The following is a 27,947-nucleotide window of genomic DNA, read 5'->3' on the forward strand; positions in this document are numbered from 1 at the left end:
TAAATCCTGTCCTTGTCTTCTTTTCTTATGCTTAGTTTTTTGCACTGCCTCATCGCCACTATGATAAGACAAGATTCCTTCCTTAGACTTCTTTCTAGAATCTCTGGTTGTTTCTAATGCAACTCAGAATGCTCTACACCACGTCCGTATGCTTCCCAGTCTAAGCAAAGAATGTCTTGCTTGTTGTCTCTTTTTGCTTCAGGGTCTTGTTCTCTCCTTTGTTCACCTTATCTCTTGGAACTGGTCATTCCACCCAACGGAAAAGGTTCATAAAGGAAGGTTCTAGAAGGAAGAAGAAATGAAGAACAAAGAAAACTAAAACTAACTTAAATTAATAATTACAATAAATATGGCATGCAGCCACAATACACATACATACAGTATTCTTTTCCTAAAAACATTACTGCTGGTATGCATATATGATGACTAAAATTAAAGTTGTTTCAGGAAAAAATGTCACAATAACTAAAGACCAATGTTTAATACTAATTATTTAGTTTTTCTTTATAAATACACATTTATATTGTAGCATTTACAGTATTTTCTAAATTGTTCGTATATCTTCATCTGTACTTTCTCCTCTATTCCTTGTTTTGGATTTAGTATCAGTTGTTAAATAGTACTTTTTTAGTAATTATGTTTTTATCTTTTCAACATATTATCATTAGCGTTTCTCTGTACTGTGTTTATTGAATGTAGCTAAGACAGACAATTACCAGATGGTGTTCTCCTTTCATTGCAAGATGGCTTCTGATGAAAGAGGGAATCCTCATTTTTATTTGCTTTTTATATCAGCTCCAATCAATCCATGGCATTCATTCTGCCCAATAGAGTGGCTCAGTTCATTTTATTCATTTTTAATGTAATGTTACAATGTAACGTTAAAACCAACATTTTATTCAAAATTGCAAGTACTTTTGATAGTTTACAACTGTCCTCTTCAGACTGATTCGAGAACAAATTGAACTAATTTTCCATATTTAAACAAAATAAGAATATAACAGGTAACACTCTTGAAAAAATTTTCCAGTTGCATCCCCATAAAATATAAGAAATTTGAAAATAATGATTAGAAACTATTAAAAATAAAAGTTAATAAATTTTTTAAAAACATAAAATAAAAAAATAAATGAATGCTCTCTTATAACAATTCATAGTTTTATGATTTTAGTTGATTATATAATGTGATCAATACCTACAAAACATTACCAAATCAAAAAGATTATGAGTAAATTCAAATCTATAACAATTTTAAATATCAATTTTAAGTATTTATAATTTTTAATAATTATACTAATTTTGAATTAACATTCATTCATTTAGATATTTTATTTTGATTATTAAATTAAATTAATTTTATAATTTATTTTTTTAGACAAGCCTTATTAGTAAGTTCCTTGGATTTTATCACAAGTTTGTTAGCTAGTTTAGTAATATTTTGTGTTCTTGGAATGTTAGCTAAAGAAACTGGACTTTGTATAGATGAAGTTGTTAAAGCAGGTGAGTATATAATTTCATAAGCCAGTGCTTCCCAAACTTTTTTGATTCTAGGTGCCCTTGCTAAATGCAGATTTTCCCAAGGTGTCCTATGTCAAATTCTAACAAGTACATTATACAAATTTCAACAAGTACAGTACATTGAATTCTAACATTATAAAAATTTTATAACATTTTGTGGCACCCCTGTGAGGAATCCGTAGTGCACACTTTGGGAACTGCTGTCAAAAGCCTTTAAATTAGTCATTTCTTTATGTTTACTAAAAGTAGAAAAATAAATCTGCAAAACAAAATATTTTATTAGAATCAAATTCATAGTTAAACTAAATATTCTCTTTATCACATTTGAGTATTCTCTATTTACTTTTGAGTTACCTATCTTTAAAGTTAAAACTTTAAAAACAATCAAAACAAATCAGTGTACTTATAATAATCACAAAGAAAAATATTGAAATCATCTAAAATGATCCTGGAAGTATTTGTTTTTTAGAAAACACGGGGTTCCTATGCATCTGGAAAGTTGGAAAATCAAGAATTTTCATTAGTGTTTAGAAAAAGTCATGGAAAGTCAGAGAATTTGCTTCCTTGGCTGCCTTGTTAATTTTTTTTTTTTTTGTTTACAAGTGTAGCTGTCTGCAGGCAGCAAGAAGTAATGCGGTACAATGCAACTTATGAAAAGGCATGCAGAATATTTTCAGGACCCAAAATTTCCCCAAAATTATTGCACACAAAATAAAACCATAATTTATGAACCAATTAATAATTATTATTACATAGTTTGGAAAATTCAAATTAAATCATACATATAAGTAGGCCTACCATAAAATTTGCCATGCAACACTAAACTGATAAATTAAATATTTTAGATTAAAAAATGCTTTAATTTAAGCACATGTTTTCATCATCATAGGATAGCATATACAATTATAACTAACATTAGAACTAAATTAGTATTAAGGTTTTGTTGGATTTGTGATGTGACAGTCGGGATTAGAAAGAACAAAAACATTGACAGTTTAATACGAGAGAATTCTTGTCATACAGGCGTTAGATTACAAACAAATGTCGCTACATTTACAAGTGCTTTTGACAAGATTATTTTCATCTTTCATCTTCCAATCAAACCGCTACCGACACCAGCTTAATGCCATTCATTCAGCGGTAAATGCAGCGGGCTATACTAGTGCCAAGTATATGTACTGTACATCTTAAATAAGGTAAAAAGAACATTTTTTTCCTGCCACTACTCTGCATGTCTCAAAATAATGCACGATAGTACATCCCGCAGTACCGTTTTGTGGCCGCATTACTGTTTGCATTTGCCATATTTTTACGCAGCATGCGCTTTTTCTTCCAGTCTCTCCACGGCCAAGTCTTAGGAGGTTGCTATGCAACGACAGGGATGCTGTTTCCATACTAGAAAGGTCTGGGATTTATTCCATCCCATTGAAAAATGCAACTTCTGGTGTTCTCACCCACTATGTTGGTGTGACAAGCAGAATGTTGTCTTGTTCCATTTCTGAACATCAGCATTCTATCAGAGCTGGCAAATCTCATACTGAGCTAGCTAGAATAGTGTTGCAACACCAACACACCCCGTTGTGGGCCAGGTAATGATGCTCAGACATTGTGATAACAAAAACCTTGTATATATTTGGAAGGCCCTCCTTACCGATGTACTAAATCCATGCAACACCCCCATGCTCGATTTGTCGCCTATGTGGGTTAACTTATACAACAGTTTAAGACATCATATCTAGCTCCACATTTCAGCGACTTATAGCACATGCGTATTACAACTGCACGTGTTTTATTTAAATTCTTTACAAAACGTAAATTTTTGTTCCATCTTTGATTTTATTCCAAATGTTAATACTGTTGGAATAATTCGATGTTTGTATTCAAAAAAGGATATTAACCACATTTATCGACCTGAAGAAGATGAAAATAATCGCATCGAAAGCGCTTGTAAATGTAGCGACATTTGTTTGTAATCTAACGCCTGTATGACAAGAATTCTCTCGTATTAAACGATAGGTGTGCTGTCCAATCTTGGTTTACAATTGACAGTTTCATTTGAGGGGAGACATAGTGAAGTGGAACTCCCATGATAAGTGATTCTTCATGAGTATAACCACCAAATGCTGTGAATTTGCAGACTGTGTGCAATATACTGTTCTAATCAAACAGAACTATTACTATTTGAGATTTAGAACTATAAGAAACACTTTATATGTACCTCAAAATTGGTGTATTTTCTTGGTTTATATGTAATTTTGGTGAATCTGTGTGGAACTAAATGTTTGTTTTGTGTTTTTATCACATCAGTGGCTGAGTTTTATTTCATTTTCATGCTTTGAGAATGTTAACTGCAAGATCATCCAAAACCATGACAAATATGTTTCAGGGTTACACAAAATCTGAGAATAGCCAAAATTTGTGTAAAAAGTTGAAATGTTATCAAAATTCACAAATAATAATTATATTTGAAAATTGAAAATAACTGTTTTTAATATTAAAATTAATGTAGTTATTAAATAATTTAATTTAAGCCAAATAATAACACAAGTAGTTTTATTTGGTCATTTTTTTGTTATTACAGAGAGCAGTTTTTGTAATAATATAAAAATATGCTGATCAGGAGTCAAAGCAGTGACTCCCCACCAAGTTAAGAAGTCACTGACTGACTAAATAAACAGGAATCAGAGTTGCTGATTTTCGGGGATCGATTTTTGTCTCCAAACACCTATAGTAATTCTGATTATCTCATTGAAAAGAAAATTGTTTTCTTAGATAATGTGTAAAATTTCAAGATTTTCTTTAAAGTAGTTGCTGAAATATAAGCAATTGAAAAGTGCAAAAATTGCCAAAAAAGCTGCATTTCTTCTTTTTCTTTATCTAACACTGCAGAAGCTTGTAGAGAAACTACTGTGTCTAGAAAGCTGAAATTTTAAACTTAAGCCTTTTTCATTATCAGTGTGGTGTTCATGAAACTTCCAGGTAGATTGGTCAAAGTTTACAGGAGTTTCCTGTAGAGCTAATTCAGTTTAATGATTTTTTTTAATGCTTTTTTATGCTTATAAAGATAAAACTACATGGAAATAAACGAATTTTATTCAAAATCTTACTCAGAATTACAAAAGCTCAAATTTATGCCAATTAAAACTTTTTGTAATAATTTTTCTAAATGGCATATCAAAAGTGTGCATTTGGTCGATGCTGACCAAAATGAATATTGAAAGTGTTCGGTTGGCAGCACATTTGGTCAGTGATGTGTTCAGTTGGTGGTCACCAAACGACAACCGATCTTATGTCGATGTAGTAATAAAATTATTAAACAAAAACAATTGATATTCAAACAAAAACATCTGAGATGTAAAAAATTGTGCCAAGTAAAAATTTATGACAATTTAGACAATGGTCAAAATTTTTCTTAACAGTTTTTTTTTGGTAAAAATAAGCTTGATGCTGGGAAGTGGTACCCACAAGACTTTTACTTGTATTTACCTTACATTTCACCTTTAAGCACCAAGCATATCTATACCAAAGAAAAACTGCTAAGAAAAATTTTGATCATTGTCTAAATTGTCATAAATTTTTACTTGGTGAAATTTTTTTTTACATCTCAGATGTTTTTGTTTGGATAAGATCAACAGTTTGATAGATTTAGTTAATAGCTTAATAAGTTTGAAAATGCTTTCATGTAATTTAATATAAATGCTACATTGAAATAAGTTATATCTTCCAAATTAGTTTTCATAACAATAACAATAATCTACTTTATCAGAACTTACTTTAATAACAGTTCTTCTCTTTTCTGTACAGAGTTTTTTGTTTATAATTACATAATATTGAAAATTATTTTTTTAAATTTATGATATGCTTTATAAAAAATTGAATTTTTTCTTTTAAACACAGACCAAGGATTGGCATTTGTTGTGTATCCAGAAGCATTAGCAACGTTGTGGCTTCCCCAGTTATGGACATTTTTATTTTTCATGATGATGCTGCTTCTTGGTATAGACAGTGAAGTAAGGATTTTAATTAAATTTATTGATATATAAAGAAATCGTTTCTAAATTTAAATTAAAATAGTTTTATTTATAAATAAACTTAATAAAGTAATAGGAATACAAAAATTAAAATATCAGATAATTTATAGAATAAAAAAATTTACTGAAATTAAACTAAAATAATAATGAAAGTTTATACATCTGTGTGTGATTGTAACAGAATCTCAATGTCATTTTTTAAAAGCATAAGGATATTTATTTTTAAACTTTTAATGTAAATTTTTTAGGTGTTAAGAACTGAGTTTTCAAGTTGAACATTATCAAAAAATCATTATTTATAAGTTTTTTGAAATACTGAAAATCTGATTAACTCTAATTTTGATGTTCTATTTTTGTTATTCCTATGTGAAGCAACAATGTTTAACCATCTTGTGCACCATGCAATGCAAGGACAAATGATCAGACATGCATGAATCATTTCTTTACTTTACTGTCTTAATTATAATAGAGATAAATAATTAATATTTGTTAATTTTTTATTTTTATTATTAATTATTATAATTATAAATCTTTGTTAATTTAACATTAAAATCGTAGATAAGTTATTTTATGCTTGCTTTACTTGTTACTTTCTTTTTTTTATTTCATGGATCTGAAATGAAAAAGAAATGTTACTTTCAGTTACTTTAGGGGTTAATAGATTTTTTCAATTCTATAGAAATTTATATTTTATTATTATTTTTTAACTAACATTTATGATTGGGCCTCAGTTATTGTCCCTGAAGCTTAGTTCTCCCTCCAAGCATTTCCTGTTGTTCAAGTTGTAAAGTACTTAATTTTAGTATCTTAGGAAACCAACTATAATTACGGTCGGTGAAACTTCTGTTAACCTAACGGGTACTTTACGCGGATTCGAGATTAGTTTGCCAGGCCTGGGCTTTTAAGCGTGCACCGAAAAATTAGTAATAACAATGATAAATATCAAGTCAAATCAAAAGTTCAAATATATTTAATTAGCAACTAGAACGTACTACGTACAAATATCAATAATTCCAAACAAAATTTATTAACGAAAATCAACAAGTCAACCCGACAATAAACTTAGCTTAACTTAATAGTAATTTTCCCTTTGAAATTCGACAATCAAATACTTAGAAACTATGAACAAAATCTCTTACTAATTAAACGTCTATCTGTCACCTCACTATACGAAGAAACTATTTCCTCAATACTTTCGATATCGTCAATCGAACTCCTCTTTAGCACCTTGGATCGTCCAATTATCAATCTGGACTTCTATCAGAAAATACTTCGCTTTCGAATTAACCTCGCTCTCACAGTCGCCTCGATTTGGAAATCACCTCTCCTTCTTCGGTTAACGTACGGGTTTTATACTGTGAGGTGACGTCACACTTGAGCTGGGTTACTCCTCTTATTTACATACTTAGTTGCTAACATTAACTTTGTTCTGGCAACTTTAAGTTTCCGACAAAGTTTATAAACTGTTTACAAAATATTTATCATAATTTTCTGGGATGTTTAAGACGGTTTATCAAGTATTTCTCTACTAGTGATTGTGGGGACTCCTCCCCATTTTTTTTCTGCGGACTGTTACTTCCGCCGGGCAGCGCAAGTGCGCAAGATGTTTCCTATGGCGCTTATTTCTCCATGAGTTGTTTTTTCTTCATTTTTTCATTACTAACAAGAGAGTGGTGGGGAACCTTCGTCCTAAATAAACATAAACCCCAAACAAAAAGATAATAAAACGGAAATAATAATAAAATAAAAAATAAGGTTCGGACTCAGTTCCTTACAAAGTGTATGAATAGGATACATTATGTATTAAAAATAATTTTTTTGAGTTTTTTAAGGTAAAAATGATCACTTTAAATTTTACTTATATTATTTTGTAAACATCACTGAAGAAAGCAATAATTATAATTTGATATTTTGAATTCTTCCACAATGTTTCTGCCAAGTATCATTTCCGGATTTATAGGTTATCATTTTTACATTTGCATCATGTGCTGTTTTTACTGAAATTAATTAAAACTAAATAATTGATCTTAGACCAAGAACTTTTGATTGTTTAAGTCTGATTAAGTTAGTCTGGTGATTCACAGATGTGATCATATCTAATTTCTGTAAAACCTTTGAGACTTTCACTCATCAGTGTAAATTGTCATACCAATTTTAATTTCTCTTTTAATTATTTCTTGCAGAGTAGCTTTAGTTCTTTGTTCTACAACAAAAATACCTACTAGTCTGGAAAGGTGTCTGCTTTGTCTGAAAATTGTTAAAGTGTTGCTTTGTTTTGTGATTTTGGTTAGGGCTAAATTCATTTATTAATTAAATACTGCAAAATTTCTATTTTTTCCACTTTACTTATTGTGAAGATAGGTGCAAAATGAGTTACAAGATATGATTTTATATAATAAGTATCTTTATTTCGCGTGAAGTAAAACAGGTTTTTTGGAATGTCGGATATTCTCTGTTCCAGTACAATCATATAATATGAGTCGTACAACAATTTGTATAATGGGTTGTTATCAATTCTACACTCGCGACATTATTAATCCCCATCTTCAATAGATTTGCAACACATTTATAATATAAACTATAACTACGCACTTACAACTAATTACAACTAAGAGAGGAAGAATTTTATAATTAGAAGCCAATGCTAGAATAGAGGATAGAGGAAAGTGGTACCCAAATACTGGTGATGATCTTGGGGTGGTGGATTTTCAAAACGTTTGCTTTCTTGGAGTTGCTCGATAGTTTTTATTCTTTTCCAGTTCACTTCAATGGTAATTTTGGAGCTCATTAAACTTTCCAGATTGAATTTTCCTTGATTCTTTCATCTGACTTCTTCTTCTCTATGTGCTGCTGAAACGCACTAGATAATCCACTTCTACCATCCTGTATCGTCGGAGTCCCAGCCAAAAATGACTGTTGTTCACACACAGCTTTCAGGGCCACATTCCTCTTTTGTTCCAAAGGGATTAGTCACCACCACCCAAGAAGAAAGGGTTGAGAAGGAAATTTCTAGAAGGGACAAACAATAGACAAAGGAAAGAACGGAAACTATACAAAAATTAAAATAAAATATATATATATATATATATATATACTATGGCATACAGCCACATTACCTAATATATTGTTTATTTTTCTCACCATGCTTAGAATGCAGAGTCCTTCTTTTGTATAGATTTTAATCAACTTTTGTTGTGTTTTGCTTTTCCTCTCATTAGTGATCTGTCTATTTGAACAAGTTTTTTGAATTCAACCCATTTTAAATCTTTTTTCAAATCTAATGGATGCCAGTGGTATATACAAGATTTTGAGAATATGGTTGCTCTCAATTATATTTTAGGATATCAAGGCACAAGACACAATGAAAAGTGTCAGTTGAAAAAAAAAAGCCATGGTAAAGGAACTCTACACTGTTCATTATACATGTTCTTGTGCAATGCAATATCCTTGAGGAAAGTGGTCTGTCTACTGAAAAGTGAGAGTTGGATGGATTCACTTTAGAGAAACTGGAATATTTTCTACACAAAACTCCAGTTATTCAAAATGTAATTCCCAAGTCTTGTCAATCAAAAATCTTGGAGTTTTTGATGAAAACCAAATATGCTCATTTCACATCTGTTGATGTTGAGAGATTGATTTCACAGCTCAAAGATTTACTTAACTCATGCCATGCCTTTTGACCATGAAAAATGTAGAATGATTGTGGCTTGAAAGTACAATGCTTTTCTCAATAACTCTCCAAATAAGAAATATTTACTAATGTTTTATTAATTTCAAATGTGCTGGTATTGGTATTTTGTGTTTATAATGCTTTTCTGTTTTTAAACTATAAAACTGGTGGATCAGATTCCAAAGTGAACAATTGATCCAAATTTTTTATCCTTTCCATATTAAAATTTCATCAAATTTTTAATATTTGTTTTTTATCATAAAATTATTTATATTTGAAAGTTGCATAAGTATATGTGCTAAAATAATGTCTTTATCTGAAAACTTTATCTGTTGCCATTATACAAGTTGAAAAATGTTTGTTCCTGTTTACAAGTTCTGAATAAAGTAAACAACTTCTTCGTAACAATGGTAACACAACAAAAAAAAAATTTTTTAATTTCTACACATTGTGGGCAACACTCTGGCACCTAACAATCACGACACTGATTCTTCACTGGACACACACTGGTCAGTACTGACCCACCACACAAAAAGGAATGCATGCACTAGTTTCCCACTCTAGATGGTAAAATCTCACACCACATTTTTAAGGGATTAGATTACAAAAGAAACACCTGAGTCATGTAACAATTTCGATTTAGTTGTATATATCGAACATCAAACTTAAAACTTAACACTAGTGAATACTATTAAATGTAGTTTTTGAACCAAGAATATGCAAAATGTATGAATAAAGAGCATGCAAATATAGAGTTCAACTGTATTAGATTATATATGATTAATTTTGAGTAAATTCTCTTAAATAGAAATTAAAGCAAAAAATTTATATATTTTTATTTATTTTAGTTTGCATTATTGGAAACTTTGACAACGGTCATTTATGATGAATTTCCAAAATTACGGAAATACAAAATAACAATATTATTATTTCTTTGTAGTCTTTGTTTCCTCTTAGGACTACCTTGTGTTACACAGGTATTTATTAACTTTGTTAAAATATTCTATTGTAATTTATTAAATTAACTATTTTAAAATTCATAAGATAAACTTTTTCTGTTCATTCTTGATAACAACTTTTGCATATTTTTAGGGTGGTGCTTACATATTTAATATCATGCATACTTATGGAGCAGGATTTCCCCTTTTATTTATAGCAATTTGTGAACTACTTTCTATTATGTGGGGATATGGTAACTTTTCTAAAAATTTATAATTTTAATTTTAATGTGTTTTAAAAGTATTATTCCTTGTTTTAGAGACAGAATTATTTTATAAAGCAAAATTTAAATTAATTAAACCATATTTTCATTTACACTACAAAGTAAGCTTGAAATTATAAATTAATCAAATGATAATACAAAATTCATTGGATCATAACTTTTCTAATTAAATATATAAAGTAATTTGGACCAAAGAAAGATCAAACAATAAGGTCAAATTAGCTATTGGAACTTGGCTAATTATTAAATGCAATACAAGATGGTAACCTAATTACCTATCTTTAATCTGAATTACGTAGTATCTAGAAATTAATTTTTAGTTTTAACTCAGTAGTTAATGTGATCACTAGAATATTTTAGGCTTGAATATCTAAGTCTTTACTACTCCAGTAGAGACCTATAGACATAATTCTATCAGTGGCACACCCATAGGGAGGGCCAAGGGTCCCTGGCACCATTCAATGAAGATGGGAAAAAAACACTAGAAAATTTTCCAAATTAAAATTCATTTTTTATATACATTGTGTTGTGTCTTCTACTTTTATACTAATTATGAATTAGCAGTCATGTAAGGTGGGAAATTTATTGAATTGGCATTAAAAACTTTTTTATCCATTTAACTCAGTTTCCCCAAGATTAAATCCTGTGCCATTGAATCCTACAGTGAGTTAAACTCATCCCCAATGAATAAAATTAAAACAAGCAATTTTTTTCGATCAGTTTAACTTAGAGATTGATTATTATTTAATTGTGATTTAAAATTCATATTTTATTTAAATACCATAAATGAAGTAATTAAAAACTATTATGTAAGGCATGCATTGTCAGTTAATACATATTTAAAAAGTTATGTTGTCAGTATATGAGGGCATTTACACACACGTGAAAAAGTATTTATTCAGTGTCTTAATATTATTCACTTTCTTATTTGTCATGCAAAAGATCAAAACAGAACCAGGTAGTCAGTTGGTGTGTGGAGTTGAATGAATAAACTAATGAGGTACTATTCAAATAATTAGAGAAGTTAACTTATTCTAATATTAAATTGTTTTCTGTGAATATATGAGGCTGATTCCAAAAGTAAGGTAACAAGAGCTCTCACAGGTGTCATATTCCTCCTCTTGTTCGAATTTTCCATTAGGGCAGCAGCAGAAGACCACAGCTTTATCGCACAGGCATTAGATGGTGCAAATGTTGCATCAGACCTCGCAATACCATTTTGAAGATGGCTGCACTCATGGAAATGTGGTCAAACGTGGAAGTGCTTAGTGTGATTCAGTTTCTGTGTCTGAAGGGCAACTCACGAGTAGAAATTCATTGTCAACTTGTTGAGATGTACAGTGATAATGTCATGTCATGAAAATAGGTGTGGGTTTGGTAGGTTTGGTACACTGAGTTTGATAAAGGCAGGACAGATGTGCAAACTGAGCAAAAATCTGGTAGGCCAAACACGTCTTTCACAGATGACAATCTGTGTCATATTGAAGGTCTGATTCAGGACGATCATCGCATTTGTATATGCAATATTGCTGGAGAACATCTCTGTGGGTAGTATGCACAAAATCTTGCATGAGCAACTCAACTAGGCTGAAGGGACTTGACACAGATTTCTTTTTTGCCAGCATTGATGTTTTCTTATATTGTTGGAATAAATATTTGGACCAGCATGGTGACTATGTTGTAAAATAATATGTACAAGTGCCATAATAATCTGTATCATTATATCTGCCTGTGAAATAAAATTTGTACAGGAAAGCTCTTGTTACCTTACTTTTTGAATCACCTATGTAATATTAGTAAAGATTAGAAAATAGACTGAAAAATATGTTTAAACTATGTTTAATTGATGTGTGTTATGTGTGTGTTTGTGATGTGGCTTTTTTTCTATATTCAAAAATTCTGAATTATAAACATAAGAATATCAATTTTTATAATTCAAAATATCATAGTCACAGTCAACATTTTCTAAATTTTGGTCATACACAATAATAATTCTAAATGAAATCAATATTTTTCATAACATTTAAAAAGAACTAATCAGTTGTTAAATTAATTTAATACAAATATTTTTGTTTGTTAAATTTTAAATCTATGCTATATTTTTATAAAGTACTGTACATATAAATGTAAATATAAATTACCTTCTAGACATTGTAGTGCTTATATTTATCATGATATATTGTTCTGTGATGCATTAATTGATGGGATTAGAGTATTAGGATAAATCAAAGACAATCTCTCTGCAATCACCACAGGAATACAAATACTTCAACTTTAACATAGTTGCTGTAATTCTTTGAAGAAATTTGAAGTTGTAGGCCTATAACCTTTTATCAGAAAATTGCAAACAAGTTATTGATGAAAAGATGGCCTTTGGTTGTTTGGAGCAATAATAGATATGTCTGTTATAGATGAGTTTAATTTATATATAAATGAAAATTTAGATTACCTAATAAGAAAACCTCACATATAATAAAAATTGAAAAAAGTAGGAAAATCTGTGCACATCATATAGATATTATTAATTCAAGAACTATTACTCGTCCTGTTAGGGGATGGAGAAATTGTGGTTAAGACACTTTTATAAGGATTTCCAAGTGCAAAAGACAACCAATCAAACACATTTATTTCTGAATATTTCTGAAATAGATAGCGAAAAAACTTATGTACATTAGTAAGTAAAAAATTATTTTAAGAAAATGAAAATATTATGAATGCAAATCTGCCTAGAAAGGTACTCTGTCCATTAATGTAATATATACCACATAACAACCCATTATTGGAGCACAATGTGCAATAAATATAATTGTAACTAAAACAGTAAGTATAATGAAAATATGCATATTTAGCTCTAAAAAATTACATTTTATATTCTTAAGTCATTTGTGTGACAAAAATGACAATCTGTAATAAATATCTAGTACTTTTCCCAGCAGGAAACAAGGACAAAAATTTTTTTCTGAAAAAATTCTCCACTTAATGATTTAAAAAAACTGTATGACTTCATCATCGTCTGAGAAATGTAAGCCATAAGGTGTTTCTTAAAAGGATCTCTTAAAAAATCCTAGTTTTGAAATGATTTTTACCAAAAAGGCAAAATTCAGAGGGTACTAAGTCCAGACTATGTGCAGGATGGTATGCCTGTTGCATGGTAATGCAACAGGCATACCATCGTGCTTCCCATTATTCACATCAGACTTCAAACTGACTAAAAAAAAGTATGGATGAGAAGTAATGGACTCTGAGAAGCAAAGTTGGGATGCCACAACTTCATCACAGAACAAGGATACTACTATTACAGAAATAAATAAACTTATATTAATATATCTTCATAATTATATTAAATCATAAAAATAAAATAATGTTTTGCTTGTTACTTTTTAAAATTATGCTATTACAAGAATTTAGATATTAAAAACCAGCTCTTTTTAAATATGAAACATTATTATTCCATTTACAATAATTATTGCATATAACTAATTTAGAAAATATTTATTTTTTGTCTATGATATTGTGAATTATTAGAATAGTTTTTACACATTTAATAATTTTATGAATGAATTCTGTTTTAGTTAAATTAGGTTGCACTGTTATTTTTCAATTTGGAAAAACTATGCAGTTTTTTCTCATCCTAATATAAAAGATGGAAACTTAGTTTTAATACACACAACTGTAAAGTTTAAATGACTTTCCATTTAATGTGACAAAACTTGAACAGCAAATCATAAGAGATGTAAAGATAATTTCTTTTTCAAAGTAGCATTTTTTCAAGTAATCATTTTTATTTATATAAATATAAGATCATCATCAGAATTTACTTGTGACAAATATATTTTATTTAAACTCCAAAATATCTTTTTGAAAATGTTTGATTAATAATACTTTTTGGCATATATTTTTAAGGAATGAATCGTTTATGCTGTGATTTCGAAATGATGTTAGGGATAAAAATTAATTATTATTTTAAAGCTAATTGGCTTGTTATTTCACCAGTGATATTATCAGTAAGTATTGAATTTATATTATTTGTTAAATTTTTTGTTTATATAAAATATATAAATTAAATATGATTTGAACCATAATCAACATTATTTATGAGAGAAGTAACAAAATTTTTATAACCATAGATTTACATGTTTGGTTTCAAAAGAATTTCTTCAAAAATAGCAAACCTGATATATTTAAAGAAAAAAAAATTAAACTGTTATTTTCTTATCAGAACTCAAATACTAAAAAAAGGCTTCTTTTAAATCTCAATAAATGCAGAAAAACTATTAGAGCAAATTATAGTAAAATCCCAACATTTTTGATAAATCAATATAACTGTATTTTATATATTGATTTTTGTTTAATTATGTGGAAATGGTAAGATATATAGCCATTTGCTGGGGATTATCATTGTTAAGTTTCTCTTTTTTATATACAGGGTTATTCAAAAAGCAAGTCGTCTGTAACTAAGTTCAGTTGCAGTGCCTCGTGATGTGTCTAAAATACATTGTTAATAGATTTTAGGGTACAGTCTTTTTACTTTTAACTTAGTAATTTTTATTTATTATGATTCTCCTCATTTAAATACAGGGTGTCCTTGTTTAAAGTGGCTAACTAGGACCAAAAAGTTACCACTTTAAGTGAATCTACATAAAATGGAAATCACTAAAAATTCATAGAAAATCATAAGAAAAATGTTCAATTGAGTCTTTTATAAAGCAAAACCAAATGGAAAATGTGAAAGAACTCATTATCCATATTTACATACATGTAAAATATTTATTATTAATATAATTGAATATTAGAAATGATTTCTTATGTTATTTATAACCAGTGGTGCACCCAGGGGGTGGGCCAAAGGGCCCTGGCACCCCCAAAGTAAAACGAAAAGAAACACTAATAAATTTTCCAAAAATATCACAAAATATTTTGCCATTTATCCATGCTTCCCAATGTGACTTCCAAATTACTGGGAGTGAAGATTTAGTCACATTTTTAAAGCTCGATGCTCTTGCTAATTTTTCACTACGAAAATTAGTAAGAGTTTAAACTTTTTGTCCCTGTTTGCATTTCCACAAAAAACAGAGTGATTTGATTTTTTAATGCCTCAAAGTCAGGAGCAAATTGTTCTTTCATAGATATATGTTTTAGATGGTATACATTTCCAATATAATCTGGTTTCATCAGCATTGAACATTTGTTTTGGACTGTATCCTCCCTCATCAACTATCTTCTTCAATTCAGCTGGAAAAATTCCAGTTGCTTCTCTATCAACATTATTAACTTCATCCTGAATTTTAATGTTCTGAATGTTAATCCATAACATTTTTGAAAAGGTGAAATCAGCCTTTTGATGCCAAAAAATTCTTAGATTTTACAGTCACTTCCTTTCCCACCTCCTTTCGAATATCTTCATACAAAAATAAAGCTTTTCAGTGAATTAAGGCAAAGCTAATAGATATATGTTGTTGATAGAGATATTCACCCATGTTTTGCTAGACATTTTTCCATTATCTCTACTACATCATTCCTCAGTTATGTTAGTTTCACTTCAGAATGGCATAGCCTAGCTTCTGAGGTTTTCTTAACATTTGTGTTAGTCTCAGGAAGTTCTCCTTTCTTCTTTTGATTAATTATGTCTGTTTTAACAACTAGACCAATCACAAACATTCTGAAGAGGGATTATATCAACAGTAACTGTAAAAACTGGTTTATCCTGAGATGATAGTTTAATAGTAAATAAGACTGTAATTAATTAAGATGCTTTTAAGTCTTCACCTGTTTGAATATTGGAATTGGAACATGTAAAATACCAAAGTATTCATATTACAAATTTAAGTTATTTAATTTATGTTACTTCCAATACAGACAATTATTATTAAGAAACACGAATCTTTCAAAATTAATTTGATTGTGTCATTAAAGAACTGCCACACGATAATGAATTGTTTTATTAATTGCAAATAAAATAAAATATAATCAATAACAATTTAGTAGAATAAATGTTTCCTTATTTCAGTTGTTTGTTCATGAATTGAAATGAAAATACTCCAACACTTAACACAAAACATTTTATATTAAAAATCATAACTTACTGGTAAATAAGTCTGATAAGCTAGTTTTAGTTTTTATTTTTAATAATTGTATGCTAGATAATAGAAGGATAACATGAAAGTCAAGATGTAAATTAATATTAAGATTTTAATACTTTTGAAATTTTAAATTAATATTATTTTAAATTAATTTAAAGATTTTTGATAAATGAATTTATATTTTTTAGATTATATTTATTTATGGTATATCTACACATGAAAGATTAGCTTACAACGATCAAAATAATCCTGACTGGGCTGAAACTGTTGGTTGGATTTTAGCATTATCATCCATGATTCAGATACCTTTATGGGCAGTCATAACTCTTATTAAATATAGAAATGTAGGTATTTTAAAAATTTGAATGGATGATTGATTAAAAATTAATAAATTCTTATTTATAATAAGTTACTGATATCTCTCGGTATTTGCGATGGTCAGGTTTCTTGGAAATCTCAGATAGGAAACCTGTGAGAAAATCAGGTGAGGTTCCTGCAGGTCAAGCCAACATGGCTAAGCTAAAGCATGTTTCTGTCTTTAAAATATTTAAACTTTTGCAGATGATTCAATAAGCAAATAATAACAACTAATGTTTATTTTATTGATATGTTTAATTATACAGATTAAAAACTTTAGTCTTACATTTTAAGATAATTGTGGAAGAGTTAAAACAGTTTGGAAAAACTGAGTTAATATTGTTTGATGGACTTTTTTATTCACGTTCTTCAAGGCTTCGGCATATGGGAGCCGTGCTGTTTCCGAAGTTTGTTTAAACTTGAGATTGCAATCAGGAGTAAGATCTGATTCTTGCAACTCTTTTGCACAAGCTATTAATAGTGCTGTATATTTTTGAGAGCTTATAAGTTGTCATTGGCAGCTTTAGAATTTTCTTCTGTTTACCATCTCCTTCTTCGCTGCCATGAAAATTTTCCTTAAACATCATGTCTAGTTCCTCATTTCTGCACTACATAGCTGTCTGATAAAGTATGTTCCAAACATCTATGTTTCTCAAACCTCTCACTGTCTACCTTACCATTTTTTATATTATTATATTAGATCACTAATTATTATTATTGTAAGGAACTATGTATTTACTGTATATACACTATTTACATAATTGTGACATAAATTTTGTCATGTACAATTTAGCAAAAGGCATTGTTGTTGTTGTGCCCTGACTTCAGTTCAGTAGTATAGTAGTTAGGCCTACTGTACTTTGCTTGGTTATGTCAAAAAATGTAAAAATTGTAGATAACAGAAAGTATGTTTTTTTTTACAAGTACTGTATTGTAATGGAAATATTGTAAATGCTTCTGAATAGTCATATGGTTGGTCACAAGTTTTCAATTGTGAATAAGCGAAAGTGCGAATACCAAATACATGAATGCCGAGAGTTACCTATAATCTATTCTCACTGTTTATTGTTATTTAATTTGTCATATTTGCATAAATTCCTGTATGTGATCAATCACAAAACTGTTATAAAATGGTCAGTTGACATTAACTATTATTGAATAATATATTTATTTCTAAAAATTTAATATATGAGTGTTGGAAGGAAAGTAGTGGCAACATGTAGATTGACGAGTATGAAGCAGTTACTTGGTGGTGTCAAATTGGACTACCCTAAAGTGATGTTTTCTAAGTATGATCATTGCATTGAATGAAACGTGGATGTGTCTTATGAGCCAGAACTGAAACACCACTCCAATGAATGGTATATATCACCCATCATTCCTCGCCCTAAATAACTGTGCCAAGAATTTGGAAATGTGATAGTGATTTGACAGTGGTGTATGATTCTGTAATGCAGTTTCTCAACACTAGACTATGAATGCTGCATACTATCATAGATATCTGGAACATCATCCTGCGGTGAGAATCAAACAGCAGCATTTCCAATTATGTGCTTCCATTTTCTTGCTTGATAAAACTCACTGTCATACTGCTGCTCCTGTGGTGAGAAGTACTGGTACAACCTCCAAATTCACCCAGTATGGGCCCCTGCGACTTCAATCGCTACCACAAGCTAAAGGAACCACTGAGAGGAAAACATTTCCACACAAGAGATGCCATTCTTCAAGCAGTAGAGCGCTTGTTTGAAGACATAAACCAACACAGCAGTGCAGCACCTTCCACATGTGTGACAGATAATGATAAATTTAGTAGGGAATTATGTTGACTGAATCTAATGCTATTGTTTCTACAATAAATGGTTTGTTATATATGAATATGCTGCAGCTAGTTTCTTTCCAGCCCATGTATGTATATTAGCTAAGTTTCCATTTTTGTTTAAAGTTGACTCCATGTTTTAAATTCTTATTTTTGTAGTTGTTATACAGTTACAATATATACAGTTGAACCTGTCTATCTCTAATCTAATGCTCATGGGAATGAGAAAAAATTTTGAGATAAACAGGTTTCGAAATATAGAGGTTCCTACACAGTAATCGGTAATAGGTTTGATTGGAGGTAAACTATTTTATTAATACAATAGCAATTAGTAAACACCTGTATTAGGTATATGTAAAACATTTTTGACATACCTTAACAGAAATGTTTGTCAATGGTGTTTGATGCCTGACTTGCTTCAACTAATAAGACAGAAGCCAAACTTGTAGTCAATCAAAGAAAAGCAGCATTAATTGAAATTATGCACTGTATTGCAACAGATGTTACTCAACTGTAATCTATGCTATCAAAATATAGTCGCTGAGCTTTGACACTTCAGTTCATAATTTGAGATATAGAGGGTTTGGGAGAGAATTATTTGAGATAAACATGGAAAATATTGAATTTAGGCTGAAAATGCAGGAGAAATAAATTTCAAGATAAACAGGTTTTCAAGATAAACATGTTTGAGATAGACAACTTCAACTGTACTACAATAATTCAACATAAGAAATTATGCAATTTTCAGTTTTATTAAAATTGTATTAAATGCTGTTGTATTCCAAACCCAGTGTTTCTCATGTAAAAAATTATTATAAATTGCAACACAGATATGAGACCAAATCCATAAGAGACCTCAAGAGATGCACAATTTAACAAGGAGAAAATCCCTGTTTCAATTGCTACTCAAATATATATGTATAAGAGGAGACAAACTGCTACTCAAATATGTATAAAGAGGAAAACCTAAATCAATTTAGTGATACAAAACGATTAAAAAAAAAACAAAACAGAAGAAAACTATTGGAATGACAAAAATAAAAAGCTTTAGTGGTCTCATATGTGTTGCAATTTTTAATTTTGCAAAAATTTGCAATTTTTTAAATGACAGAATATAAACCCAAAAATAAGTGCTTGAAAGATTAAAGGAATGAAGTGTATTTATGGATAAAACATACTTTAGATCCACAACTGGAGAATACAATGTCAAAAACTATTTTATCCATACATTTATCCTTACAATTATAGGAGTCAATATCCTTTTGACTCCTATAATTTTTTAAGTGCTTGTTGGGTTTATATTCTATTTAATATGGAATCATTTACATCAAAACAGATTTAAACTCTATATATAGTTTAAAACTGGTTTAACGTAAATGATATATATATATATATATATATATATATATATATATATATATAAATAACCGAGAACAAAACAAAATTAAAATGCTGTTGTTTAAATAAAGTAGTGTTTTAAAAATTCTTCCTTTGAAAAACACAGTTTGAATTACAATTAATTATATTATTTTTGAATTTTTTTTTTCTTTCAGTGTTTAGTTTATTAAAAAAAAAAAAACAAGTCTGAGTAGTATCTGATAATGAATGAAAAATATTATTGATCTGTAAACAATTCTTAAATATAAATTTTTACATTTAAAATATTAGTAATTCATTGATTATATATATTAATTTATATATTTGTTTTTCCTGTAGAACCTTCATCAAGCCATATATCCAACATCTGACTGGGGACCTGAAGATGTGGTCATTAAAAATGAATGGTTGAAAATGGTTAATGAAATGAAAGTTAAATATCTACATAAAATTGTACAAGACACTACAGAAAGTCAATTGTAAATAACCTATCTAAATAAAGTACAGTTTTTATTTGTATGTTAATTTATTAAACAAATAATATTACTCTTGCACTTATTAAATTTGCTGGAATTTGTGGCATTAACTAAGTACACCAATCAAAACCTTGACAATCCAGTAAATAATTTAATTCTTTTTTGCCTCTTTGTCCTTACCAGTGACTTGCCAACAGCAATACGGTAATGTTTTTGGAACTGCGGGCATCAGGGGCACCCCTTCCTCTCTTGTAGGGGGGCTCTGCCTCCCGTGCCTGGCGGGGACTTAGATCCCCATCAAACTTTGATTTTGCAGTAGAAGTGCCGCTTTCCTTGTAATTTCTAAAATATAAATACATATTGTGCAATTATTTTCATATTTTAACGTACTTTCAATTACTTAAAATTAACATTTCCCTTTATTTAAATAAATATTGGATCATCAAGAAATTATTTTCGGTTGTACAGTATTGGCACATGATCCCTTTCTAGAATGGCCGGATGGCCGAGCGGTCAAGGTGGTAGCCTACTGCTCTGGGAGACCCGGAATCGAATCCGGTCGAAAAATCCCCGGGAATTGTATGCAGGGTGGTCCGTCCGGAAACGTCGGGCCCTGTCCCTCACTACCCAGTCTCTCCCTTGTGGGCTCGGCCAAACTCATAATGAGTTTGATAAAAGAGGCCCTCTTAGTTCCCACAGGGCGGAAAAAACCTTTCTAGATCGGATAGTGACATGCATTGAAAACAAATCTCCCCAATTGTATGCCGAAACAGACCCTATGGTTAGAGTTCGATGGGCTTTAGCCGGCATTATTCACTATAGTTTCTCAGACCATCAGTGGCAATGGAAGCACTTCTTCCACCTTCTAATGACCTTCCCTTGTATTTTATAAAATATAAATTTTCATATTTTAAAATACTTTGAATTAATTAAAATTAATATTTTATTATAACCGCATCATGTATCTTTTACAAATTTCTATACTTCATGTGAAAAAAACGATAAGATTGCTATTGTATATTCGAATAATTCAGTGGTGGAAGGAATGTCGAAACGGGTCAGTTTCCAATCAGCCAGATTACATAGGCATTGGCACATGTGGTTTACGGAGCACCAACCTCACCCAGTTTAGCTGGTAGAAGCAACACACGCATAAAGCATCCAATTTTTATATCCTGGACCGGTTCTGGGCTGTTAGCTGAGTGCCTGCTAGATATTCGGCCGCCCTCGCCCCATTATGTGAATTGCGAGTAGAATTATAACTTAACCCAACCGACAGGAGTTTACTGGCATGTTTTTATGATAGTTCTGTATAGTTGACAGGAGTTTTAAAAAATCCATTAAAATATTTGATATATTTATCCTGCGTTTATTCTGCTCTCCCATCTTATATTACTTACGGATTTCAATGTTAAACCGGTGATATTACGATTTAGTATGTCCCATCTGCAAGGGGATGCAGAAAAAACGTGTACAATTCTTGTATAATGTTAAAAAATTAACTGTTACTTTGGCAGCATCATTTACAACCAAATTTAATGAATGAGACGTACAGTACAAGGTATAAAAAAAGCTCTAGAATTAAATTTACGATTTATGTATCTGTTGTCATAAAAATTTGTCTTTCCAATGTTCTCCCAAGACTACAGATATTCAAGTACAAAGTAACTGGTTTTGACTTATTTCTACTAAGAAGAAGTAAAATAATTAAGAGATTAGGGAATGGGGACATAAATAAAACCCTGCCGAAAGAGCCAGAATTTTACTTAAACAAAAGCTTAACGGACCAATCACTATCTCATCACTATCCAATCACTATCCAACGGACCAATCACTATCTAGTGGGGAACTGATTTCCATGTACACCTGGTATTAAAACGAATTAGTTAGAAAACAAACGACTATCAAGTTTAACATATTTAGATTTTTACAGCTATGGTGAGAAACGTTTAAAATTTACAACGGTCCTGTCGCGTCCTTTGAGATATACTAGTGACGTGTGTGCAATGCACGCGCTGCACACCTACCAGGACGTCTCTGATTCCATTCATTAGCCACTCGTAGAGAGCTATTTCACTAAGTGGATTGTTTTAAGATTTAAAAGTAAAGAATATTTTATGTTATTTTTATGTACGTTTCTTCACAAAGTTATATTTAATTATAAGTTTCTTTAAAAGTATATTCATACCTAGTACAAAAAAATTCTTCAATTGTATGTATATTCATCACACATTTTGTTTTACCAAGTAAGTTTTTTTTATAATTTTAATTTTAGTCGTTATATCGTGGCTAGTGATTAAAAAATTTATTTTAAAAAAGTTTTGGTTCAAGACCATATAATGAAAAAGAAAAGATTATTAAAAGAGAAAGACCAATGTCTAAATTAAATATAAATACGTCAACAAAAAAATTTCGACATTTTGACGATAAAATTTATCACGAATGACGATTCTTTCGTAAAATTGAAGCAATTTGGAGATCAAAGCGGAATAGAATTTAACATTGGTAGACAATATGAAATAAATATTGAAAATTATAACGAGATAATTACGATTAATAGATATATCTAAATTAATAGATGTTATGTTTTTCTCAAAGCAAGAATTGGCATTCAGAGGGCGTAGGGAATTTATTGAATCTAATAAGAAAGTTTAATATAATTACTTCTGTTATTATTAAGTACGTCAGATAATCTATTAAAAATACATTTAAAGAAGTATACGGTTTTTACTGGCTTATCGAACAAACGAATACGAAGGAGCCCTGACGCGCAATTAATTGATTGCCTCTGTAAGTCGGCTTCTTACAGAAACAGCTTCCCTATCATCAAATATCACGGCACGCCACTGCAGACCATGTGAAACAATCACAGCAGACACCAATATCAATGAAATGGGCGTTGTTCAATATTTCATGAGAAATTTAAAACTCAGTGCCAGCATTGGTCAACAGGAACAGCGTCACCCTCCTGCACGACAATGTCAGACCACACGTCTCAAGCGATGCGCATGTTGAAATTGAAATTTTGCCTCATTCCCCATATTCGTCCGATCTTTCCGATCCTGGGCGTCTTCTTGAGAGAAACACTTCAGACAACAAGGGGTATAAAAAAACCTCTTGTACGAGTTTCTGGTATTTAAAACTACATTTTAATATATCTGGTATATAAAAGCCCTTGTATCATGTTGGCAAGTGTGTTGAACACAATAGTTCTTGTTTCGATTAAATACGTTGTGTGATAGTGGAGTTATGTTTTACAATTGACAATTAAAAAACGAAAATACTTGATGACTCAATATATTTTATTCTTGGTCAATAGCGAACAAATTTTAAGTTACTAAGTGAGTATTCCCAATTGTATTGTCCGTTTTGTACGAGTTCATAAGAAACTAGCTTTGGAATTGACTATATTCATTTGAGAATTTAATACTCTGTTGTTACTGAATCTTTTATCGAACATTTAGGCCGCGTTTCTTTATGCAGCGAGAGTGTAGCGAAATGACGTCACGAGCAGTGTTGGCCAATTAGAAACCAGTTTCAGTGTGTTCGCTGTAAAGCGTTTCTCGAGCGCTGTATAAAGAAACACGGCCTTATAGAGCGAAATGGAATTTACATTCAGAAACAAAGCTTGCCCGAGCTTGCTCGTAAAATTGCTATATCATACTGTGTCTTTAAAGTCGCAAGAATACTACTCAACCAGCATTATCAGTCATTTTATAATTGAAAATTTTTCCTTCATATATTGTGAGTTAAATGACGTTAGAATGAGACACCTTCTTCCAAATTCTTATACTAAAACAACAAGCAGGCATGCGGGGCAATCAGGCTAATGATATATGAGTACTGCACATGATATAATCTATATTAAATCTGTCTGTATAATAATTAAAGCTCGGATTTTAAGAAGCAGCACCTCACTTCTAATAGTTTACGGGAGAGATCATAAACACTTCATTTATGTTTATTTCGTGTTTATGTAACAAACAAGCTACATTTGTTTGCACCTTTTTCAGCTTTTTACCTTTCTTAAATATTTAGCTCCATTACCCCCATTAATACCTAATAATAATAATACCTAAATAAGGGGGCGGCAAAATTTTCCTCCGCCTCGGGAGGCTGACATCCTCGCTACGCCACTGCTGCGGCCACACTATCTTCTTGTCTTTTCAATTATATTTATTCCTGCAATTATATGTTATAAATGGCTATTTAAATTTCATTCTAAATATTCGGTCCTTATCACAATTTTACTTTAAAAAATTAAACTTTAAAACCAGTATGCGTCATTGTAGTTCCATCACCGTCCACCAAGGTTTAAAGTAAAATTGTAAATTACTTACAAAGATTTAATAACGAATTTATACTAATTTTTATTGACAAAATTACAATATTTACTTTGTTCAATCTTCATTACAAATTATGAAATTACCCGGTAACAAAGTCTGCGAGTATGATATTGGCGAAACCCACTAACAGAGGCAGAATAACTTCACTTCAGGCCTTGATGCGGGCCCCCTTCCCTACTACACCTCTAGCCTCTCCAAAAGGACGGGATTTCCATTAACAAAAAGTTTTTAGCCCTTGACTGAAGAAAAGAATCACCAGACCCGAGATCAAAACAATTGTTTTGATCTCGGGTCTAGACTTTGCTTGACACATTCGGGTTCCTATTGGTTTTGGTCCTGATTCGGCAGAACCAGTATGCGTCATTGTAGTTCCATCACCGTCCACCAAATATTTTCGAATGAAAATTTTGAACCATTTACCACTTAATGCAGATTATCCCATACAAACGACAAAGGAAGGCTTTGTCGTTTGTGTGGGATAGTGCACACTTTACGTTAGTTTTCATACTATAAGCCTACTTGTAATTATTGATGAGTGGGCTATCACGGATATGTCAGATCTCGTCGAATATTAACCAATAAGCTACATTGATCCTGTGTATCCTATATTTCAAATTCTTAATTCGCATTTAGTCTTTATTTACAGAATAATTATAATTTGCAATTATTGTTAAGTTATGTCTATTAACTGTACTGTAAAAACAATGGCTAATTAAACAAGTTATTTAGATCATAGGTCTTGATTTGTTCTCTCGATAGACAATCGATAGCTGTTTCAGTTTTTGAACATATTTCTTTTAACAAAAACGTTTGGATTATTTAATAATTTTATAACTTAACTAATTAATATGATATATCGCTTTATTTTTCATTAAATTATTAATAATGGGATTTAAAAAATTGCTTGAAGACTATACAAATTTTTGTGCATAACGTGGATAATTACCATATCATTTTAGCGTTAAAAATTTGAGAAATTTCAAGAATTTAGTTTAAAGAATGGATTATACCGATTTTAATGTTAAAATCATTCCAATTAACCCATTATCGGTACTCCTTCACACACACAATTTATAATTAGGTTACTATTTTAACTTTTTAAGATGGAACATTTAATGAAAAGCTTAAATATTTCTATACATTGCCATCGAAATTTATTTATAAATAATTGAAAATTGTTGTGAATTGTTTGTATATTTATCATTTATGTTTAAGTAGATAAAATCAAGGTTTTTTTTTTATTCCTTTGTTTGTATCATCGATTAAAGATCTCTAAATGCGCATTGAGTTGCACTGAAAGTATGAATTTTTTCTAAAAGTTAAATTCGACAATTAAAATAACGAAGAAAGATTAATAGAGATAATTAGGCACCGAAGTAGAATTTTCAAATTATTATAAAACTCTGTAAACATATGTCTCAGACTGGGATGGATGTAAATAGATACGTTCAATACACTTAACATTTCTTAGTAAGCAAAGGTAGCTGCAAAGTAACTGCAATAAATTACAGATTGAAGAAATTAGCGCTACAGAAACTTCTGTTACTTTTCACAAACTTAAAACTGCAATTTGAAAAAATTGTAGACATAAATTTCCATTGTCGTCCGTTCGTCTTTCTTTAATCTCGAGAACGGGTGTTAGATAAATAAAATTGAAGAGCAGATGACGAAACCACACATGGAAACCTTATGGGCTGAAGGCCCCGATAACTATGTACGAACTTCCAATGAAAACCGGAAGTCACATTATTTCAATTCAAAACTTTTCCCCTGAAACGTGTTACACAGATGGCCATCACGACTCTATTGTTAAAGGAAAAGCATGATGTACAGGGGTAAGCCATTACTAATTTGAGGTGGAGAGCCTATATACTCGTATTTTAAATTAAACGAGTACCTAGTATCTCGTATTTTAAATTAAACGAGCAATTAGTTATTGTGAGGATGTCACAATGCCGGGCTGCAATTTTTAATCATATTTTTAATTTGTTTAATTTAAAATATATGCTCTCCACCTCAAATTAGTACTGTGGTGTCTTGCCCAACATACTTTCCTTGTTAGCAATAGAGTCATGCCGATCATCTATCTAACTCGGGAGAAAATTATCCAATTGAAATAACGCAGCGTACGGTTTGCAACGGAAGTTCATATATTATCGGAGCCTCCTGCGCCCTAAGCTTTCCATATCTGGTTTCGTCATTCATCAATCCCGTTCTAAACCCGTTCTCGACATTAAGGAAGGACAGACAACAGATGGACGACAGAGGGAATTTATGGGTATACAATTCTTACAAATTACAGCCAATAAACAGGGCAACTATATAACTTATGTAAAGGATGAACCAAATATTTTTATCTTCGCGCATTCCTTCATATACTGTTTGCAATTTCTGCCATCACTTCGTAGTATCTGCGAATTTACTGACATTCTCCCCTATCAGACAACGACACGTGATCCATAAGAATATTCTTACATTCCAAATTATAACTGACATTTACCCATCGGTAAATGTTTTATGCAAATCATCCCAAATTGTTACTTGATCTCAATATAGAAATTTAAATTGCTGGAATTTCTTACAATTATACGAAGGACGAATTACTACTGATTAGTAATAATTATAGTAAATAAATCTTTAAGTTATATTTTTATGTCCTTTTAATGTCAGCACTAAAAGGACATATTCTGGTATACCCATTAATTGTAGTCTTATTTATCCCGTTTTAATGTTACTTTTGGATTATCGTGATTAGTATGGACGAGTCTCAAATTGATTACAATAAGCAGATTCTGCTAATGAATAACATTTGGTTTAAAGATTGGCCATCTTATTATGTCAGATCTTTCAATTGGCTTTCTACAATTTCATAGTTTTATGTATTTAAATTAGAATTATAGAGTAGAATTATGTTTGTGTATGTGTGCATTAAACGTTTCTATGAAAATGTAGCTAAGCATCTTTGGCATGTTTTGCCAAAAATGAAAAACCAGATTTGTTCAATAAATATATCATTTAAATATTATTATATATACAATAATAATAATAATTTCT

General features: G+C 30.4%; 1 protein-coding gene across 1 annotated transcript in view; it reads left to right on the forward strand.

Moving 5' to 3' along the window:
• Positions 1 to 20,590, forward strand: part of LOC136975067 (sodium-dependent proline transporter-like) — a 40,334-nt gene extending 19,744 nt beyond the window's left edge. The window contains exons 10-16 of the mRNA XM_067270060.1: positions 1,376 to 1,500; positions 5,416 to 5,528; positions 10,068 to 10,196; positions 10,312 to 10,411; positions 14,345 to 14,445; positions 16,710 to 16,865; positions 20,411 to 20,590. Coding sequence (XP_067126161.1) covers positions 1,376 to 1,500; positions 5,416 to 5,528; positions 10,068 to 10,196; positions 10,312 to 10,411; positions 14,345 to 14,445; positions 16,710 to 16,865; positions 20,411 to 20,554 — 868 coding nt within the window. The 3' untranslated portion in view covers positions 20,555 to 20,590. The remainder of the gene's footprint in view (positions 1 to 1,375; positions 1,501 to 5,415; positions 5,529 to 10,067; positions 10,197 to 10,311; positions 10,412 to 14,344; positions 14,446 to 16,709; positions 16,866 to 20,410) is intronic.
• The last annotated feature ends 7,357 nt before the right edge of the window (positions 20,591 to 27,947 follow it).

The sequence above is a fragment of the Centruroides vittatus genome, unplaced genomic scaffold (genome assembly GCF_030686945.1).
Source record: "Centruroides vittatus isolate TY-2023 unplaced genomic scaffold, ASM3068694v2 contig_364, whole genome shotgun sequence".
NCBI lineage: Eukaryota > Metazoa > Arthropoda > Arachnida > Scorpiones > Buthidae > Centruroides > Centruroides vittatus.